Source organism: Opisthorchis viverrini (assembly GCF_000715545.1).
Source record: "Opisthorchis viverrini unplaced genomic scaffold opera_v5_239, whole genome shotgun sequence".
In the NCBI taxonomy this organism is placed as follows: domain Eukaryota; kingdom Metazoa; phylum Platyhelminthes; class Trematoda; order Opisthorchiida; family Opisthorchiidae; genus Opisthorchis; species Opisthorchis viverrini.
In genome coordinates, this window is record NW_008751897.1 from 245,188 (window position 1) to 262,483 (window position 17,296).

The 17,296-nt window shown below is 43.1% G+C and overlaps 1 protein-coding gene across 1 annotated transcript in view; it reads right to left on the reverse strand.

The window, feature by feature from the left end:
- T265_08842 (hypothetical protein) overlaps positions 1–17,296 on the reverse strand; it is a gene marked incomplete at both ends in the record, with an annotated part of 56,114 nt that overhangs the window by 25,820 nt on the left and 12,998 nt on the right. The window contains one exon of the mRNA XM_009174754.1: positions 14,816–15,037. Coding sequence (XP_009173018.1) covers positions 14,816–15,037 — 222 coding nt within the window. The remainder of the gene's footprint in view (positions 1–14,815; positions 15,038–17,296) is intronic.

Here is a 17,296-nt window from a genome sequence, read left to right on the forward strand (position 1 = left end):
ATATCGTAGCGACTGAAACATGAGGCAGCCTGGTGCGGCACATTCAGTTGCCCGGAAGCATTAAAAAAACGAGGGATTCTGCTGAGTTCCACGTGAGTCTCTAAGAAAAACAAGTTAGTTTGTGAATGAGTGTATTTCGCTAATAACTTTCTTGTTGGATGCTCTTACAAACTTATTGAGGCCGTCCTACGTGAATGACCCGTTAAAAATCAGCGGCGTTCCGGAGACTATAGTTTCCACAACCCTTCGGCTCGGGCGATTCTGTTATGCATATTCTGACTTTATATTTAGCTGCCGTTATGTTTCTACCCGCATATTCATGGGTTCCTGACGGTTTACTATATTCATTTTATAAATATACCTCAAGTTTAAATTTATGACACCTTTCATGCACATACCGAAATATGAACCGACTCGTAATTACAATTTAATGCACACTGACTACGAAAACAGTGTGCTGCTCATCAAAGTCATCTGAAGCTCATGTCAGTCTGGAATGTGTTTCATACGGGTCATGTAACACTTAACTTGACACAACCACTATTGAGTGCATCTGCCTGGCAGCTTTCACATCTCACCTGAAACTTGATGGATTATTCTTGAGGGGCATTTGATTTCATATTATTGAGAAAATATATGGCCTCTCGGTGGGAGGTTATTCTCCAAAAAGGTCAACAAAAAGCCGTACAGAAATTACGAAAGCTTTTTTGTTGGTACAGACTGTTTTCAGATGGAATTGCCTGTATTTTAAAACACTCTGCATCGCTAACTTGGCTTGTTATCTCATCAGATTTAAACAATCAACTCGGCAACTTGGGGACGAGTTCTAGTGCACAAAAATGCCATCTCTCAGCAGACTGCGGCTGGTCACAGAAACGATTCCTAATACATGGTAAAAAAAAAGTCTTTCACGTTTTCCTCTGCTACTGTTCAACCTGGCGCAGCAACAAATGTTGTTGAAGAGAGTTGTCAATCTAACCCACAAATACCTTTTGACTTCGGACACACTGCCTAAAAGGGTGAGAGACATTAGTGAGACCAAACCGAGAAAAATAACCATAATAATGTGATATAATATATAATATTGTATAATATAATAATATAATATGATATCATAATACTTATAATAAAAAATACGATGTGTCCCTTAGTGCCCACGACAAAAATACACTGACTCCATAAACCTCTCAACAAATTTCACGGAAGCCTTGCGTCTAAATTTAAGTGCGCATCCTAGACTTTTCTTCTCTATTCCCGACATCTAGAATAGCTTTCTTGACATCTATAATCCTTGTTATTTACCCATTTTTGAGGGGAAGCATGCGCACAGTTGCGTATCAGACAGTTTGACACAAATGTCTGAGAAAGAAACAATTACTCACTTAACTGGGTAGTGCAAGTGTAAGCGCTGAATAGCGCTCATTTTGCTACTGTTGATAGAAAAACAAGAGTAGGGGATAGCTGTGTCTTTAAGTAGGAAATGGCTGTAATTTGGTTGCCTACTTTATTCGTGTCTTGCCTGTGCGTTGAGTAAAAACTTGTTTATCCCCACCATGGGAGGTGTGCTGAGACTTGTACCAACTTTGACAGCTAACTCCCATAGAAGATTCCCGGCCAGTCCGGCTACATTGTGGTAAAACGTATGGTGAAATAAAATTCAGCCCGAAAATTATCGGTTCGTTAAACACAAGTGGAGAAATTTAACGGCACGTCAGAAATGCAAACTGGGGAATCTGCTTTTAGACTGATCAGCCTCCCGCCCCCAAACGATTTTTTCGATTCTCGGTCGATTCCCATATGTTACACATCACTTTTGTCCGATCATCGGTCATGGCGGAGATTTATTCTCGGACAGGATTCCCTAATAATTTCTTGTGGAACTGAGACCACGACGCCATGCTGATACGAAAAACTCGGATTTATCCTCGAAACTACCCCAGAATCAAAAAGTCAGTCTGACTAATTACGGTTTTTGATCATCATTCTTCTCATGCACTACCACCTGTGTCAAAGGTCACCTTCTTACACATTACTAAGAATCATTACAACCAACTACACTACCGACAAACCACGAGCAGATCATTCACTGTCATTGAAACCTCCCCCGACAATCGAAAGGCACGCAGCCTGATAATTCCTTAGACGAATGAAAAATTTGCTCATCGTCTGTTGATTTTATTTCCTACCGTAATTCTTTACATACTGATAAAACCAAAGGCAGGAGGCTTAAGTGAACATCGCAAGAGAATCACTAAATTGTTCAACCGCGAGCAGGATCTAACATCAACTTGTGGAACGCCTCAGATATAATCCGTCTACCAGCCCAAGAAAGCGCAAAACGTGGCATCTGTATAGGAGTGGTACCAGTCCAACTCCCTTGCAAGAGAACTTGATTCAATCATTCTCACAGACATGCGAGTGAATGTAACCCACCAACAGACATTGCTTCTTTCGACCATACACGGCCGTTGGTAAATAATACTGCAAACTTCATGCACTATATTTTCTAACGAAACCGAAACTCAGTATGTTATCGTGAATAGCCGGACAGATAGCTCAACTCACGGAACGGAAGCCTTGCGTCTAAATTTAAGTGCGCATCCTAGACTTTTCTTCTCTATTCCCGACATCTAGAATAGCTTTCTTGAATAATCCTTGCCTCCATAAACCTCTCAACAAATTTCACGGAAGCCTTGCGTCTAAATTTAAGTGCGCATCCTAGACTTTTCTTCTCTATTCCCGACATCTAGAATAGCTTTCTTGACATCTATAATCCTTGTTATTTACCCATTTTTGAGGGGAAGCATGCGCACAGTTGCGTATCAGACAGTTTGACACAAATGTCTGAGAAAGAAACAATTACTCACTTAACTGGGTAGTGCAAGTGTAAGCGCTGAATAGCGCTCATTTTGCTACTGTTGATAGAAAAACAAGAGTAGGGGATAGCTGTGTCTTTAAGTAGGAAATGGCTGTAATTTGGTTGCCTACTTTATTCGTGTCTTGCCTGTGCGTTGAGTAAAAACTTGTTTATCCCCACCATGGGAGGTGTGCTGAGACTTGTACCAACTTTGACAGCTAACTCCCATAGAAGATTCCCGGCCAGTCCGGCTACATTGTGGTAAAACGTATGGTGAAATAAAATTCAGCCCGAAAATTATCGGTTCGTTAAACACAAGTGGAGAAATTTAACGGCACGTCAGAAATGCAAACTGGGGAATCTGCTTTTAGACTGATCAGCCTCCCGCCCCCAAACGATTTTTTCGATTCTCGGTCGATTCCCATATGTTACACATCACTTTTGTCCGATCATCGGTCATGGCGGAGATTTATTCTCGGACAGGATTCCCTAATAATTTCTTGTGGAACTGAGACCACGACGCCATGCTGATACGAAAAACTCGGATTTATCCTCGAAACTACCCCAGAATCAAAAAGTCAGTCTGACTAATTACGGTTTTTGATCATCATTCTTCTCATGCACTACCACCTGTGTCAAAGGTCACCTTCTTACACATTACTAAGAATCATTACAACCAACTACACTACCGACAAACCACGAGCAGATCATTCACTGTCATTGAAACCTCCCCCGACAATCGAAAGGCACGCAGCCTGATAATTCCTTAGACGAATGAAAAATTTGCTCATCGTCTGTTGATTTTATTTCCTACCGTAATTCTTTACATACTGATAAAACCAAAGGCAGGAGGCTTAAGTGAACATCGCAAGAGAATCACTAAATTGTTCAACCGCGAGCAGGATCTAACATCAACTTGTGGAACGCCTCAGATATAATCCGTCTACCAGCCCAAGAAAGCGCAAAACGTGGCATCTGTATAGGAGTGGTACCAGTCCAACTCCCTTGCAAGAGAACTTGATTCAATCATTCTCACAGACATGCGAGTGAATGTAACCCACCAACAGACATTGCTTCTTTCGACCATACACGGCCGTTGGTAAATAATACTGCAAACTTCATGCACTATATTTTCTAACGAAACCGAAACTCAGTATGTTATCGTGAATAGCCGGACAGATAGAAACCCGCATAGTAAACATCACTCGAAACCACGTGTTTAACTCTGGGTGGATAAATGTCACACCTGCAAGGTGGCAGTACGTGCAAGTTGGCGAAGTCGCACAGGAAGGTTACGTCATTTCCACACAAAAAATCACTGGTGAGTGCAGTATAAACGTCGCAGTGTACGCACCTCTGAAGAACTCAAAAACAGGTAGACCGCCTCTTAAATTCACGCATTAAAACGCGGTGATGCGAGCACATTCTCACATATCCATAAACAAAACACGTAGACTGTGGCGAACTCATCGTGCAAAGGTCCACTGGAATCCGATCGAACGATAACAAGTGTTATTTAGTTTCAGGATGGCTTAGTAAACAACCGGACGTTTTTAAATGGACATCGTTTCGCATTTGGCACAAAAACTTCATCAGACCAAGTGAGGAGGTTACCAATTTGGTCAGGGGAACCAATCACCAAGACCCTGTCAGATTCATACACGAGATCAGTGTTCAATGTCAATTAAAGGGTCTTGTCGGTTAGTGTGGTTACCAAAATATTGCGCTTGATGGGCTGGAGAAGCTTCAAATTATTTCTGATGGAGCTTGGTCCCTTAATCTTCCACTTCAAGGTGTTTCAATTGGTGATTCACCTTGGGTGCCACTGGTAGATTTCGTTGGTCTGCGTGTGGGCTTGTGAGTGCCACGTCACTTTAGTTGGGAAGATAGTGGCTGGGATTAGGTGCAGTTCAGATCTGAGCTACTTTCATTGATGACTCCCCCCTCTGATAACTGCACACCGAGTGTAAGTTAGATAATCTGACAGCAGTGTACCGGCTTGAGAAGCCTAAGGAAAAGCCTAACATGTCGCCCACTCTGTGTGTGGCTAAGACGGCTGATGTGACATTTGCAACAAGGCCAATGAGTGCCGAAGAACAATACTGATTCTATCGCATCCGAGCTTGAGTGCTCTGAGCACCCAACGGATGGCACGTACAGATGGTACAGACCGCGTACAGATGGTGTCGACTTAAATGGGCGCATTTAGAGCGAACTTGAAGCTACAAGTTAGTGTGATGCAGTTACCGATGAAGCGCAGCCGCTCAGGTGAGAGCAGCTGCGGGAACTTGTGGCGACTTATCTATGCACTTAGTTCGTAGACAACACAGGTAATACACTACCGAGGATGTACCTTTTACCTCTGAGGTTCCTCAACGTGTGGATTCGCGATTCGAAGACAGTATACGTCAAACTGTCCAACAGTGCGATATCTTGCAACATGCGCCCCAAGGTCATGCAGAAAAGTTGAATTTAAGAGTTTGCCAAAATAAATCATTTGTAGCCATTGTAGTAGGAAACTGTAGAAACTTAACAGATTCACTTGGATGGTTTTTAACCATAGAAGCGCCCTTTCCACAAGGTCAGCTTTCATTTGAGTAGGCTTTAGTTTAGATATAGGTTTTGTCAATACAGATCTTACGTTGAGCACGGGGTTACTCTAATCGTTTGAGCGGTAAGTTTACAAGAGGACTATCGAATCATTTAAATTTCCTAGGAAGGTGACTAACAGGTGCTTTGGTTAGCAGCCCTTGTTGCTCTCCTTGGTAGAAATAAATCCAAACACCACACTCCGCTCCTACTCTACCCTCACATCGGGATAAGAAATTTGAAAGTGAACAGATCAGCAGACGAAGACAGTTTGTCAAGCAGCCAGCAATGTCCAAATCAGGTCCCATAGACTACGTCCCCAAAGTGTAGTTGAAATTGTTTGTCAACAAGGAGAGATCAAGGAAACTTTGAGAGCGGAAACTCGGGAACTTCGCCTACCTGATGAGCCCCAAGAAGGGCGAAACCCGTAGTGGGCAACCTTGTGAGTAGTTTCCCTTATGAAAATATGATGCGACATCCCGAATATCGTGCCAGCTGAAACATCAGGCAGCCTATGTGCAGCACATTCTGTTGAAGAACATCATAAAAGAGATTCAGTTGAGTCTCACGTGAAAACTAAATTGAGTTGTAAATGAGTGTACTTCTCGAAGAAGAATATAGGTTTTGATGAAGAAGTAGATGCTACACGCGTGGTGACAGTGAACTTCCATTGTTAGAATTCTTATCCCGGCCTGCCAATCACCACTTTGCCGCTGATACAGCATCCAAAGCTGGCATCCCGTGAGCTTGAGTCCACTCATGCAGATAAGTGGTGTTGGTGCGTTTGCCGAAGGGCGCTTACGAAATTATTTTCAAGGTTCGAGTGTCGAAACAGACTGGGTTTTGAAGTGCACCAGACCCAGGAGTAACTGATCAAAACCAGATTTCCTAATAATTAAATACCAGGACTGGTGATTACAGAGGCGTCTGAAGCCTGAATGTGTGGCTTCGTTTTGCTCTCTCCTGTTTACACAACGGTTTCTTGGGGACACAGTCCGCTGGACTGTGTCTTAAATGACCCAACCAGCGCAGTTGTTTGCGGACCAAAGTGATTTGGATTTCGTTCATTTCCCGAAGAATTTGAACTGTCGGGGTCTGATTGGACACGCGTGATTATCTGCAGACATAATCGGTGAAATCGCTAAAATGTTGGGTAGGACACCAATGTACAATCCATGTTCCACTACCAGATAAAATGGCAGACACTGTCTGACAACATGGTGGTTTTTGATTCCGCGCACAGAAGACAAGTCCTCCAAATGTACCGTTATCCTTCTCAGCATTTAGGGTTTCAACTAGAATAGCTGGTGGTCAGTGCGCTGCCGAAACGACCGAAATCCGGGTAGAACGCTATCTCTAATCCGGCCACTCCCGTGGCTGTTGGGATTCCGTGTCCTCAAGCAGAGGCCAGCAGAAAACAATTGATTTGCATAGGACAAAATCTTCCATCCACCGTTCACTCGCTAGCTCCATCACATGAAACTGGTTCTTGCACTTCAAAGTTTCTTTTCCTTGAGCGAATGGGTTCGGTCGGTTTTTAGTGCCCTGGTAACGGCTGCATTCCTATGCTCAACCATGAGTGAGATTGTTAAAACCAATTCTTTTGCAGGAATTCGTTTAGCCAAACAGTCTCCCACACAGCTCCACGCATATGGACAAATTGCAGTTCATCATTTGTCCACTGACTTCGGTAGGACTAGCCCTAACGGTCATTTGAACAGGACCCAACAAAATGTCACGACTGTGCAGCCCTCCAGCACACCACCATCTCACTCCATAGTTGAATACGTTTTCACGTAGGTACACAAGAATGTGTTTGTCCTTGAGGTGCTGGCAAATCGGCCATGTCGTCAAAGGGTGAATGAACAAGTTTACTGATTCAGATATGATCGTTCAGCTGTAACACCCCTTCGGTGCCTAGCTGCCAAGCCACCCGAAGGAAGCACGAGGGCTGGGATACTGCCAGGTTGCCCAACCTAGACAGGAGAAGTCGAGAGGCAGAGGTGGGGTTCGAACCACGGACCCTAAGGTGAATAAATTCGGGCTCTAACCACTGAGCCATCTCGCCCCCATTCAGATATGATAATTTCTACGCATCCAAAGTGTGCTAATGGGAGTAGTTATTACCGACAGTAATACATCATGGTTTAATTATTTAGCCACCACACAACTAAGGGGATAAAATAACCAAGCGAAAGGTTGAAAATATCTTTCAGCTGTAGCACCGTTCCGGTGCTTAACTACCATGCCACCCGAAGGAAGCAAGAGGGCTGGGATACTACCAAAACCTAGACAAGGAAGTCAAGATGCAGAGGTCGGGTGCGAAGTAACTTCGCGCTCTAAACACTGAGCCACCTAGGCCCCGAGGCGTTTGGAAAAACAGAAAAAGGAATTGAATGAGGAATTTGCGATCAGAAGCAAGGTGCCAACAACATGGAACGGAAAAGAAATAAACATATTTGAGTGCCATACAGGAGTAGGATGCCATTAGTGAGATTTGTCCAAACTCCTCAGTTTCCCCCAATGCATCCATCCGAATGAGTTAAGTTGGTGATTGGGCACGTTTAATAATTGTCATCAAAATGCAGTGTGGCTCTTAGCGAGGCCATCAGAGCAGCACAACTTCCTGAAGAACAAATTATCAATTTCAAAAATGGAGAACCAGGAGAGTGTTTGTCAGGTTTCTGATAAAAGATATCCTGCGGAGGCTGAATTGCACCCTCTTCTGATGGGTTGCTAAAGCCTATAAATCGTCGAACCAAGACAAGGCCCTGCTTCATCAAGCCGATTGACAGCTCGTACAATTATGAGGAGTTTTGATAACCTAGCTTCAACTGACTTCACTTCATACGTTCAGGTCGCAATCCAAAGTTAAGTCAAATCATGCGCTATTGTAAAACATTCTTTCAACTGCTTAAACACGAACATAACACCTACCTTCGTTAGAAAATCTGCATCTACTGACAAAAGTAACGATCGATCAACTGAGCTTTCTCCTGAGTTCATTCTACTTACCGCTAGTAGAAGAGGACAAACGAATAAATCCACAAATCACACACAATAAACCATTTTGATCGATTACTACAGACAAAGACGACTTATTCGAATTATGGATGCATACCAGATTTGTGACCAACTCGCACATGATAGTACCAGTTGCTATGAGTGAATGTTATCAGGCTAGGGGTAGAAGAGATGCCTTACATTCGCAATTCGGTACAACTGCTGGAAGCGACCCATTTGTCTCGATATGTCAGTTACTGATAATCAAGGGAGGTGTCAGATGTGCGCCATAATCTTGACAGCCTTCACGTCAGTTGAATCATTGATGACAAAATTCATACACTCTCACATAGCACCTCAGAAGTTGATAATCTACAGCTGGTGCTTGGACTGCTTCATAGTTTCGGCCAATGAGGAGCGTCCAAATACTTAGTTTCGTGTCAAAAAGAGGTACAAGAGTAGGCAGTTAAAGAGATAACGAGTGTGTTTCGATGAGATGTTTTGAGAGGTTATCATATTATAAGGCCATAGACAGTCAGGAATTAGAACCAAACTATTACCAAAATGTAATCAGTTGAGACGCCCGGCTCTGATTGAGGACTTGTTGTGCGTTTGGTGTTAGTGATTGGTCAAACAGATCACCTATCCTACCCTGTCGGAACGGCCCCGGAAATTCCACGATGTGTGAGCCACATATTTCAGTAAGTCAGCAACAGGTCTTAACAGCTCTTAACCCACCATTGACAGTTGAAACGAATGTCATGTAGGCCGACGGAACTCCTGACTTTAGTCCTCAAAACTAAGGGGTGATCCGATATCAAAGAGCTCATCTGTTTAGCTAGTCACTGGACTTTCCTTTCGACATTTTAACGGTGCTGATGTCGGGGAACCGATGCTAATGCGTCAAAGACTGTGTTTAAAGAGTGTAGCTGAAAGTCTGGAACTGATTGATGGTTCCAGAACAACTGGTTCATGTTAGTTATCACTACTAAGTACACTGTCGGCATCAGGTACCAGTCTGGATTGAGTGCCTCAACTTTCTGTGGATATGTGTGCGATACGAATGTGTGGGCAACCAAAATCTCGCACGGACGAGTGTGAAGGGTATACTCCGTTTATATGAGCAAAACGTACAAAATATTTTTGGAACTCGACTAGTACCACGTAATTTTGCTCGTAATTTTTGCTCGCGCGTTGCTCGTTGAATTAAATGAGCAGTTGTCATAAACTGCGCCCGAACAACTCAGTATGAGAGCCAACCTATTAATTTTTTGGAAGTTGGGTGATTCGGAAACCTTGAATTCGACTGCTCCCATACATTTAATGGATTAGTTGCAATAAAAAGGTGGACAGACAGACCAATAACCTGTTTCTCGTGCGCCATTTTAATTGGCCCCACCAATTATTACTCGTCGGCGAAAATGGGAAATCACCCTTTCCAAGCGGGCCTAAATCAACAAACTCCTCCCCTGTCATAAGGCGTGAAATTACTCGAGGTGACAGGCGTCATGGCGTATCTGACACACCTGTCTATCCCACCTGTCGCACTGACGGATGCCAGGTCAGTTTTTGACAAAGTTGATGAATGACAGTTTACTTTTCAGCAAAATAAACTTGGTATTAATTTGAAACTAATGGTATTAGTATGGTGAACTAATTCCTGTCTGATCATCCGTCGTACAACTCGGAAGCAACGGTGAAGATGGCCCGACCAAGTTTGTTTCTAATCTACCTGTTCTAGTACCGGTGCATCTTTAACTGCCTGCTGCAAACGTAGAATTTCCCACCTCAAAAATTTGTTCATTCGTTTGCACGTTGCCTTCCAATGTTAGCCCAGTATGCTGGCCAAATTGCCAGACGATTTTTTCCTATATTTGTCTCTAAAATCACCGATAAAAGGTTCACCGTAGCAGGTAATTTTGACCATTTTGTCTGTTCGGTCTCATTTATCTGGTTCATGAACCAACCAGAACTGGGGTCCAACTTGAGCATATACTCAGAGACCATCTTAATTTGTATCTTTTCAAACTTTGGGCAACTTCTGCAACCGCCGGTCACTTCACTGTTTGTGTCCAAATTTTCCTTGCGAAACTTGAAATATTTTGTAGGTAAGCAGGTGAACTCGGATGTGTTAGATCAGATTGTTGGATGAAGACTGAGTTCTAAAAAACCATACATAGTTTGGCTTGATTCATGTACTAGGACACGATCTTTAACAGGTGAATAGACAAACTAGAGCAGTTCTTAATCCAAAAATAACACACCCTTTCGCTTAATACAGGAGAAAGAATCAATCGTGTTCTGAGGTTACCGATCAATATACTGTTTATGCACAATGGCATAGCCCATGATCTGCATAAGCTGTCTAATCAGCTTACCAGATTTGGTAATCAACTTAACTACATCGTTTGCAAGTAACATAATACCCAGGAAGAAACGTGGAACGCCGGTTGGATAAGCTTAACCGAGAAATTTTTATTTACAAACTTCCCTGAAATGTGGATGTCAAACATGTAAGGTACGCCAGTTACACAACAATGGTCGGAGCGCGAATCCGAAAATGAAGGATGTAAGCCTGTGAGCGGGTGATTTGGTAGATGTGTGCACAGCTGAGTAGGGAAACAAACAATTAAGTGAAACAAATAAGGAACCACTCACAAGGTTGCTGAAAACTCTTCGACAGCCGACGACCGGTTTCGCCCTTCTTGGGGCTCATCAGGTAAGCGCAGTCCCCGAGTTTCCGTCGAACTTATGTTCTACTTGAACCCAAATTGCAAATTAGTGTATTTCTCGAAAATAAGAAACCAATTTCTCAAAGCTGCAAGGCGCGGTTTGGTCCCCAAAACCACCAACGACCTGATTTGGTCGATATTCAAGGAGCCAGCGCATCATAAAACATCAAGCCCATCCTGTATGGAACGCGTACAAAACTGCTCTAATCAGCTTCTGCTTGGTAAGGCACCCACTTGACTGTACTCAAGTCGGATCCCAGCAGAGAAAGTTGAGTTGCTAGTTTGCTAAGTTTTCACCCTCCTGTGTGACACGGGTTCTTAGAGGAAAGGTGTCTGATTCGTTGAATGGGTCATCCTTGAGAGTCCAACTGCTACCGAGAACCAGGGTTGAAAGAATTCCTTATCAGTTTCACAAAACGCTAAAAAGCTGTCGTTTTGAGAAGGTTACTTCAAAAGTATCTACCATATCTGAGCGAAACCATCCGTTTTTTTCGAGTGCGATTAGCCTTCACGGGGTTGCTTCTCAGGACAACCTAGTTACGAGGCTGTTTTTGGGTCTTTGTGCCCCAAGGACGTCAAATCCATTCGTGTTCGACCATCGGACCATCGCTTGAGTCTGGTGGAAACATCGGTATGAACGCCAAATTGTTTTCGGAAGAACTAATTTACCCATGATAGATGAACTGATCACACTTCAAAGGTTGCGCTGACTTGATCATGTGTTCCCTAGAAAAGTCAACTGACCTAGTCGGACAGCCCTTTTCGCACAACCACGCGAGGAGTGGAGACAAACAAGCAGAGGTTAACCAGTGACTGGGCAGCGAAGTATAGAAGCCATCACCAGCAAACTTTGCTGTACTGATCACTGTCGTCTTCGTGGTCATGGACGCTAAGGCTTGACACTGGTTAGAGACATTGACATACGCGGACCAGTGGTGCGTTCATTATTGTGCATGCTTCCAACCTGTTACCTACAATGCATGGCTTGCCCCGATCACCCCAAGGAATAGTCTGCTGACCCCCCTGAATTCACGCACCAATCATATCAGTTACCGCCTCCACCTCCGGATCATCGGAGTTCGTCGTGATCTTCGCTTTACACTATATGCTTAACAGTCCTAAACTGTTGAGCAAAGTTTGGTTATGTTTTCTACGAAAAGCTGCTGAATACCGAGAATGTTCCGAATTTATAAGACTACTCCAAGTGAAGACGTTCATGGTCAGTTTACAAATGGATGTCAAGGACCCTGTCCACTTTTAGTGCTGTTCGATACTCCGGGAAAGAGTACCAAATACTGGAACGTTTTTCTTCTCCGTAAAACTAATTCACAAATTACACAAGAAAGTTGCAAACCTGAAGGAAAATAGGGAATTCAACTGTTTAAAAATCCATTTGGTTGCATACCGAGGACAGCGCAAATGGACTTCTGATTCCCGTTTCACCTACCTTATTAATAAATTACTCTGTGTCCATCATATAATACCTTGTTTTTTTATAGGCCCGGTGATTCATGTTTGTTCAAGCTAGTCTCCCATTTTCTACCATGGAAGTTACATTCGTCGTATCGACTCGTTTTGAGTATGACTTTCATCCGTGCCGCAAGACTGTATTATGCTAATTGATCGGCTCAAAATCGAACTACCCGAAGACCTCTGGTCTTAGCGTCAGTTTTTTTTCGTTTTTGAAACCATCGTGTCACATGGCGCCACTCATTCAGCCAAATCAATCACATGGTTTCTGAATCAGCGTCATCATGGGTCCCTCGCAAATGCCATTTATTCTCAGTGTCGACTTTACGCAGGCGCTCGTTTGTTATCACTTTGTACGTCTTGGGAACCACACATCTTGCTGAGTTTATTTTAAAATTACCGCTTACTTTACTATCAGAAAAAAGGGGCACAAGACTGTTTAACGGAAAGAATCGGCCGGAACCTTTGTCATTTCTTGACAGTTTACGTACCCGCAAGATCTCGGTCGTAGAAATGTGTTCTAATCTATTTATTCTGTATTATTCTGCATGTAAAGCCGGAAGATATATAGTGAAATGCACGTGGTGTATCTTTCAGCAATTTGTATCCCTGTGCTCTCGTCAAAATTGTGGGAACTGAGGAAAGCCCAAAAGTGAAACAGGGCTGTGTACCGTGTGCAGTAGCTCCACATAACCGCTTCAATACCACGTGACATCAAAACAGAAATAGTTTGACGAGGTTACCTAGCATTACATGGCCTCGATCTTGTTCATAAATCAACTTGTTCAACTCTGTTGTTTGATCAGAAAAGTGGGAAATCGCACATTTTATAGATGAATGCTCATTTGACTGCAGTTGAGAATCGGATTTCGGATCGAAAACTGTCGTCTACTGTCAACACAACCTTTGAGATTTCAGAAATGGTACAAAGAAAACGTTTAAATAATCTGGGTCAGCTTTCCGTGCCTCGATTTACAGGATGGGGTCAGCCCGACCCTTTTTTCAACCTTGACTGCAGAAAAATGTTTGCCGAACGGTCTTAGTAGAGCCTCTTTTCCCAGAAACCCTGGGACTATTGCTTCCGACACGGACCAATCACTACCTTAAACAATTTTTGTTCTAAATAACATTGTCTGCCCTTGAATGTTCCGTTTTTGACAGGTTCTTCTGCATGGACCAAACTGACAAATAGGTTTACTTTATATTTGCTAGCCAAGGGTGGGTGATGGTCGCCCCAAGGCGCTACTGTCACGTACAAATCGTTGCCTATATGGGCAAGGGACTAATCCCACCCATTACACCCATTCAATCATTCCAAACAAAAACGAAACATTACAAGGATATACATGTATTGCTGTACAGCCAAGGGCGATGGTCGCCCCAAGGCGCTACTGTCACGTACAAATCGTTGCCTATATGGGCAAGGGACTAATCCCACCCATTACACCCATTCAATCATTCCAAACAAAAACGAAACATTACAAGGATATACATGTACCGCGATATCTCAAATATCGTAGCGACTGAAACATGAGGCGGCCTGGTGCATGAAGCACACTCACTTGCCTGAGAACATCATGAACAAACGAGAGATTCAGCTGGGTTCCAGGTGAGTCTCTCGAGAAACCAAATTAGTTTGCAAATGAGTACATATTCGAAACATCATGAGTTTATAAGAAAAACTTTCTCAGATCTAAGTCACATGGGCTTTGTACTCAAATGATCGTTCAGGAAGATCTCTATAAGTCACGAATGAAAATTAACTGCTCTCAGTTAGCTCAAAAACTCCAGAAGGCCTTCATCGCATCGACTGGGTCTTTACATATATATATATATATATATATATAATACAATGTATCATATATAACAATCCTAGTGTTCATGAACTATGTTAGGTTTACCAAGTATGAAGATCCCGTTCGGTAGTTAGTTGCTGCAGGTATGCTTGTGTGGCCTTACGTAAACACAGGTAAGAGCTTTTCACCACAATGCAGAGTTTGCAACGGATGTTTCAGCAAGGGAACTCGCTGTGTAAGTTCCACACCAGGCACCAAACCTCACACTGCTCTATTCCAACTTCTCCGTTCATTTCATGTAGGCAAAGTACCGAAATACGTGGCATTGAATTGGTGACGTAGCGTTACTTCAAAAAGAAAACACTAACCTGTAAAGTGTGCCGCTTACTGGGATTCAAGACGAGCATTTTCTTCAACAGTTTCTCACATTCCGTCGACATGTAAAAGGGGATTCGGTATCGACCACGCAGAACACGCTCTCGTAACTCGGACAAACTGTGGCCATCAAACGGGAGGGTACCACTAACCAGTTTGAACAGAATGACGCCCAGTGACCAAACATCCACCTCAGGTCCGGTATATTCCTTCCCCTGTGTAAAACAGCCAAACACTATGATTAGGAAGGCAATGTGCACAGAGATCTTGGCATCATGAGTGAAAACACGGGAAAAAAACATTGAATAAATCTGGACGATCAAATCTCAGACACCACCCCTCCCCCCGAGCAACTCTAACCGATTCGATGTCCAAACTAATGTTTTGGATAAAATGGACTGCCCCGAGAAATACTGAGTTAACTTGTCCTAACGCGCGCATAGTACCTCAGTCTAAGTTCACTATGATAGTTAAGTATGCCTATTCTAACACAAGACGTTTATTCAATGTGCGAGTGATTTGTCTGATTTCATCCAACCTACATAAACTTTTGTCTTCGAGAAATACACTCATTTGCAAATCAATTTGGTTTTCACGAGCTTTCACGGTCTTCACTCAACTGAATCTCTCGTTTGTGATGTTCTTTGAATTTGCTGAAAACAGGCCGCCTCATGTTTCAGTTAGTATGACATTCGAGATATCGCAGTATATTTTCATAAACGAAACTATTCACAAGTTTGCTGAAAACTTCTCGACAGCCCACGACCGGTTTTGCCCTTCTTGGGGCTCATCAGGTATGCGCAGTCCCCAAGTTTCCGTCAAATGAGTGTATTCCTCGAAAACAGTTCAATTTGTGTTCAAGTACAACATAAGGTTGACGGAAACTGGGACACTGCGCCTACCTGATGAGCCCCAAGAAGGGCGAAATCGGTCGTGGGTTATCAAAGAGTCCTCAACAGGTTTGTAAGTAGTTTCCTCTATTAAAAAACTTCCGTCTTATTTGCAACTGCTTCCTCTGTTGAACCTGCATTAGTATCAGTTGGTCACCATAGTCCACGAGAAAACCTAAGGCTCACGTAAACACCTCACGGTATTTTCGCTTTCGGTCAACTCACTGGGGCGTAGTCTGATCAACAGGTGGACAACGCCAATACAAAACTAGTTCGCAGCTCATCATACGCCCACCGACCATCTAGAAGATAGAAATGCTTCAGAACGAGTAGGTTCTTTTGAACTTTTCATTTCTGGTTCCCTACTATATAAATATTTCGAGCATGAGACACCCAAGAAAGAAACGTAATCACTGTGTCGACTACTTGGTTATAAAAACGTCATAAAAACGGCACTGATGCCGACCAATATCAGTCAGATAAGTTTGAAAAAAATTTCCCGGATAGTGAAAGAACCGTGGCTCAAATTCAGTCAAGGGCGAGGTCATTTTAGCCACATAAACAGGGATTGTAGACAATTGATCAGTACTGTCCTCTCGTCCTCAGCTGCCTTCTTCTTGATACGACGCTACTGCACTGCCATTTTAAATGAATTGTCCAAAAAGAAATTTCCTCTTTGAGACAGTTTTCTTCTACATTCAAGGTTCAACAACCCATTTGTAAAAGATGCTCTGACCCACCCTGAAATGATTTACTACATGGATTCGAAATTTCTACACAACTACTCAAGATTTTTAGTGGATGAGTAGACCCTAAACTGACCGATGCCTCGCCCCTCCCGTTTTACTAAAGCTACCATATTAGATTTGTACTCTAACAACATTGTGGGATCGGGCATAAATATTTCTCAGCTGTATTAAGTCGGATTCTGAACGAACCTATCCGCTCCAGAAAAACTTGAAAATGTGTTCTATATCCACATGACATTCAGAAGAATTATTAATCAAACCGAAAAACAGATCTACGCGTCTTAATCTCCGGCAGTAACAAACATGTAATGTGCATGCTGAGAAGACCCCGGACAAAAGCAGAGATTCACTCGCATCACCCATCCATAGGGGGTTTCATGCATGTGCTATTTTCATGCGTGTAATCGGTCAAGACTGGATCTTCATTGATCAGTAAGCATGACACCGACGAAACTACGAATAGGGTGTTGGCACAAAGTAGGTAGCTGGCAGTTGGCGGCTGTGTCGGTGAGGTAAAATTCTTCATTCCTTTGTAGTTTACAAATGATAAAATTCCAACAATTCGCTATACTGCCGCGATAGACATACTGGCAAGAAGCAAAGTACACGTAGGATATTTTATGTAGGTATATTGACATGAAGAACTCCGAAAAGCCTTTGTGCTTGACGGTAAACAACAGCGCGTTTCAATGGGATGGAAAAACAAAAGGAATTAGTTAAATATTAGGAAAGCATCTGAAGGCGGTTGGGGGCAACAAAGTTCCATGCCAGTTGCAGTCATTGTCCTTTCAGCTCCGGCAGGGGACTTTGCACAATCCAACGCAGAAAGGTCGAA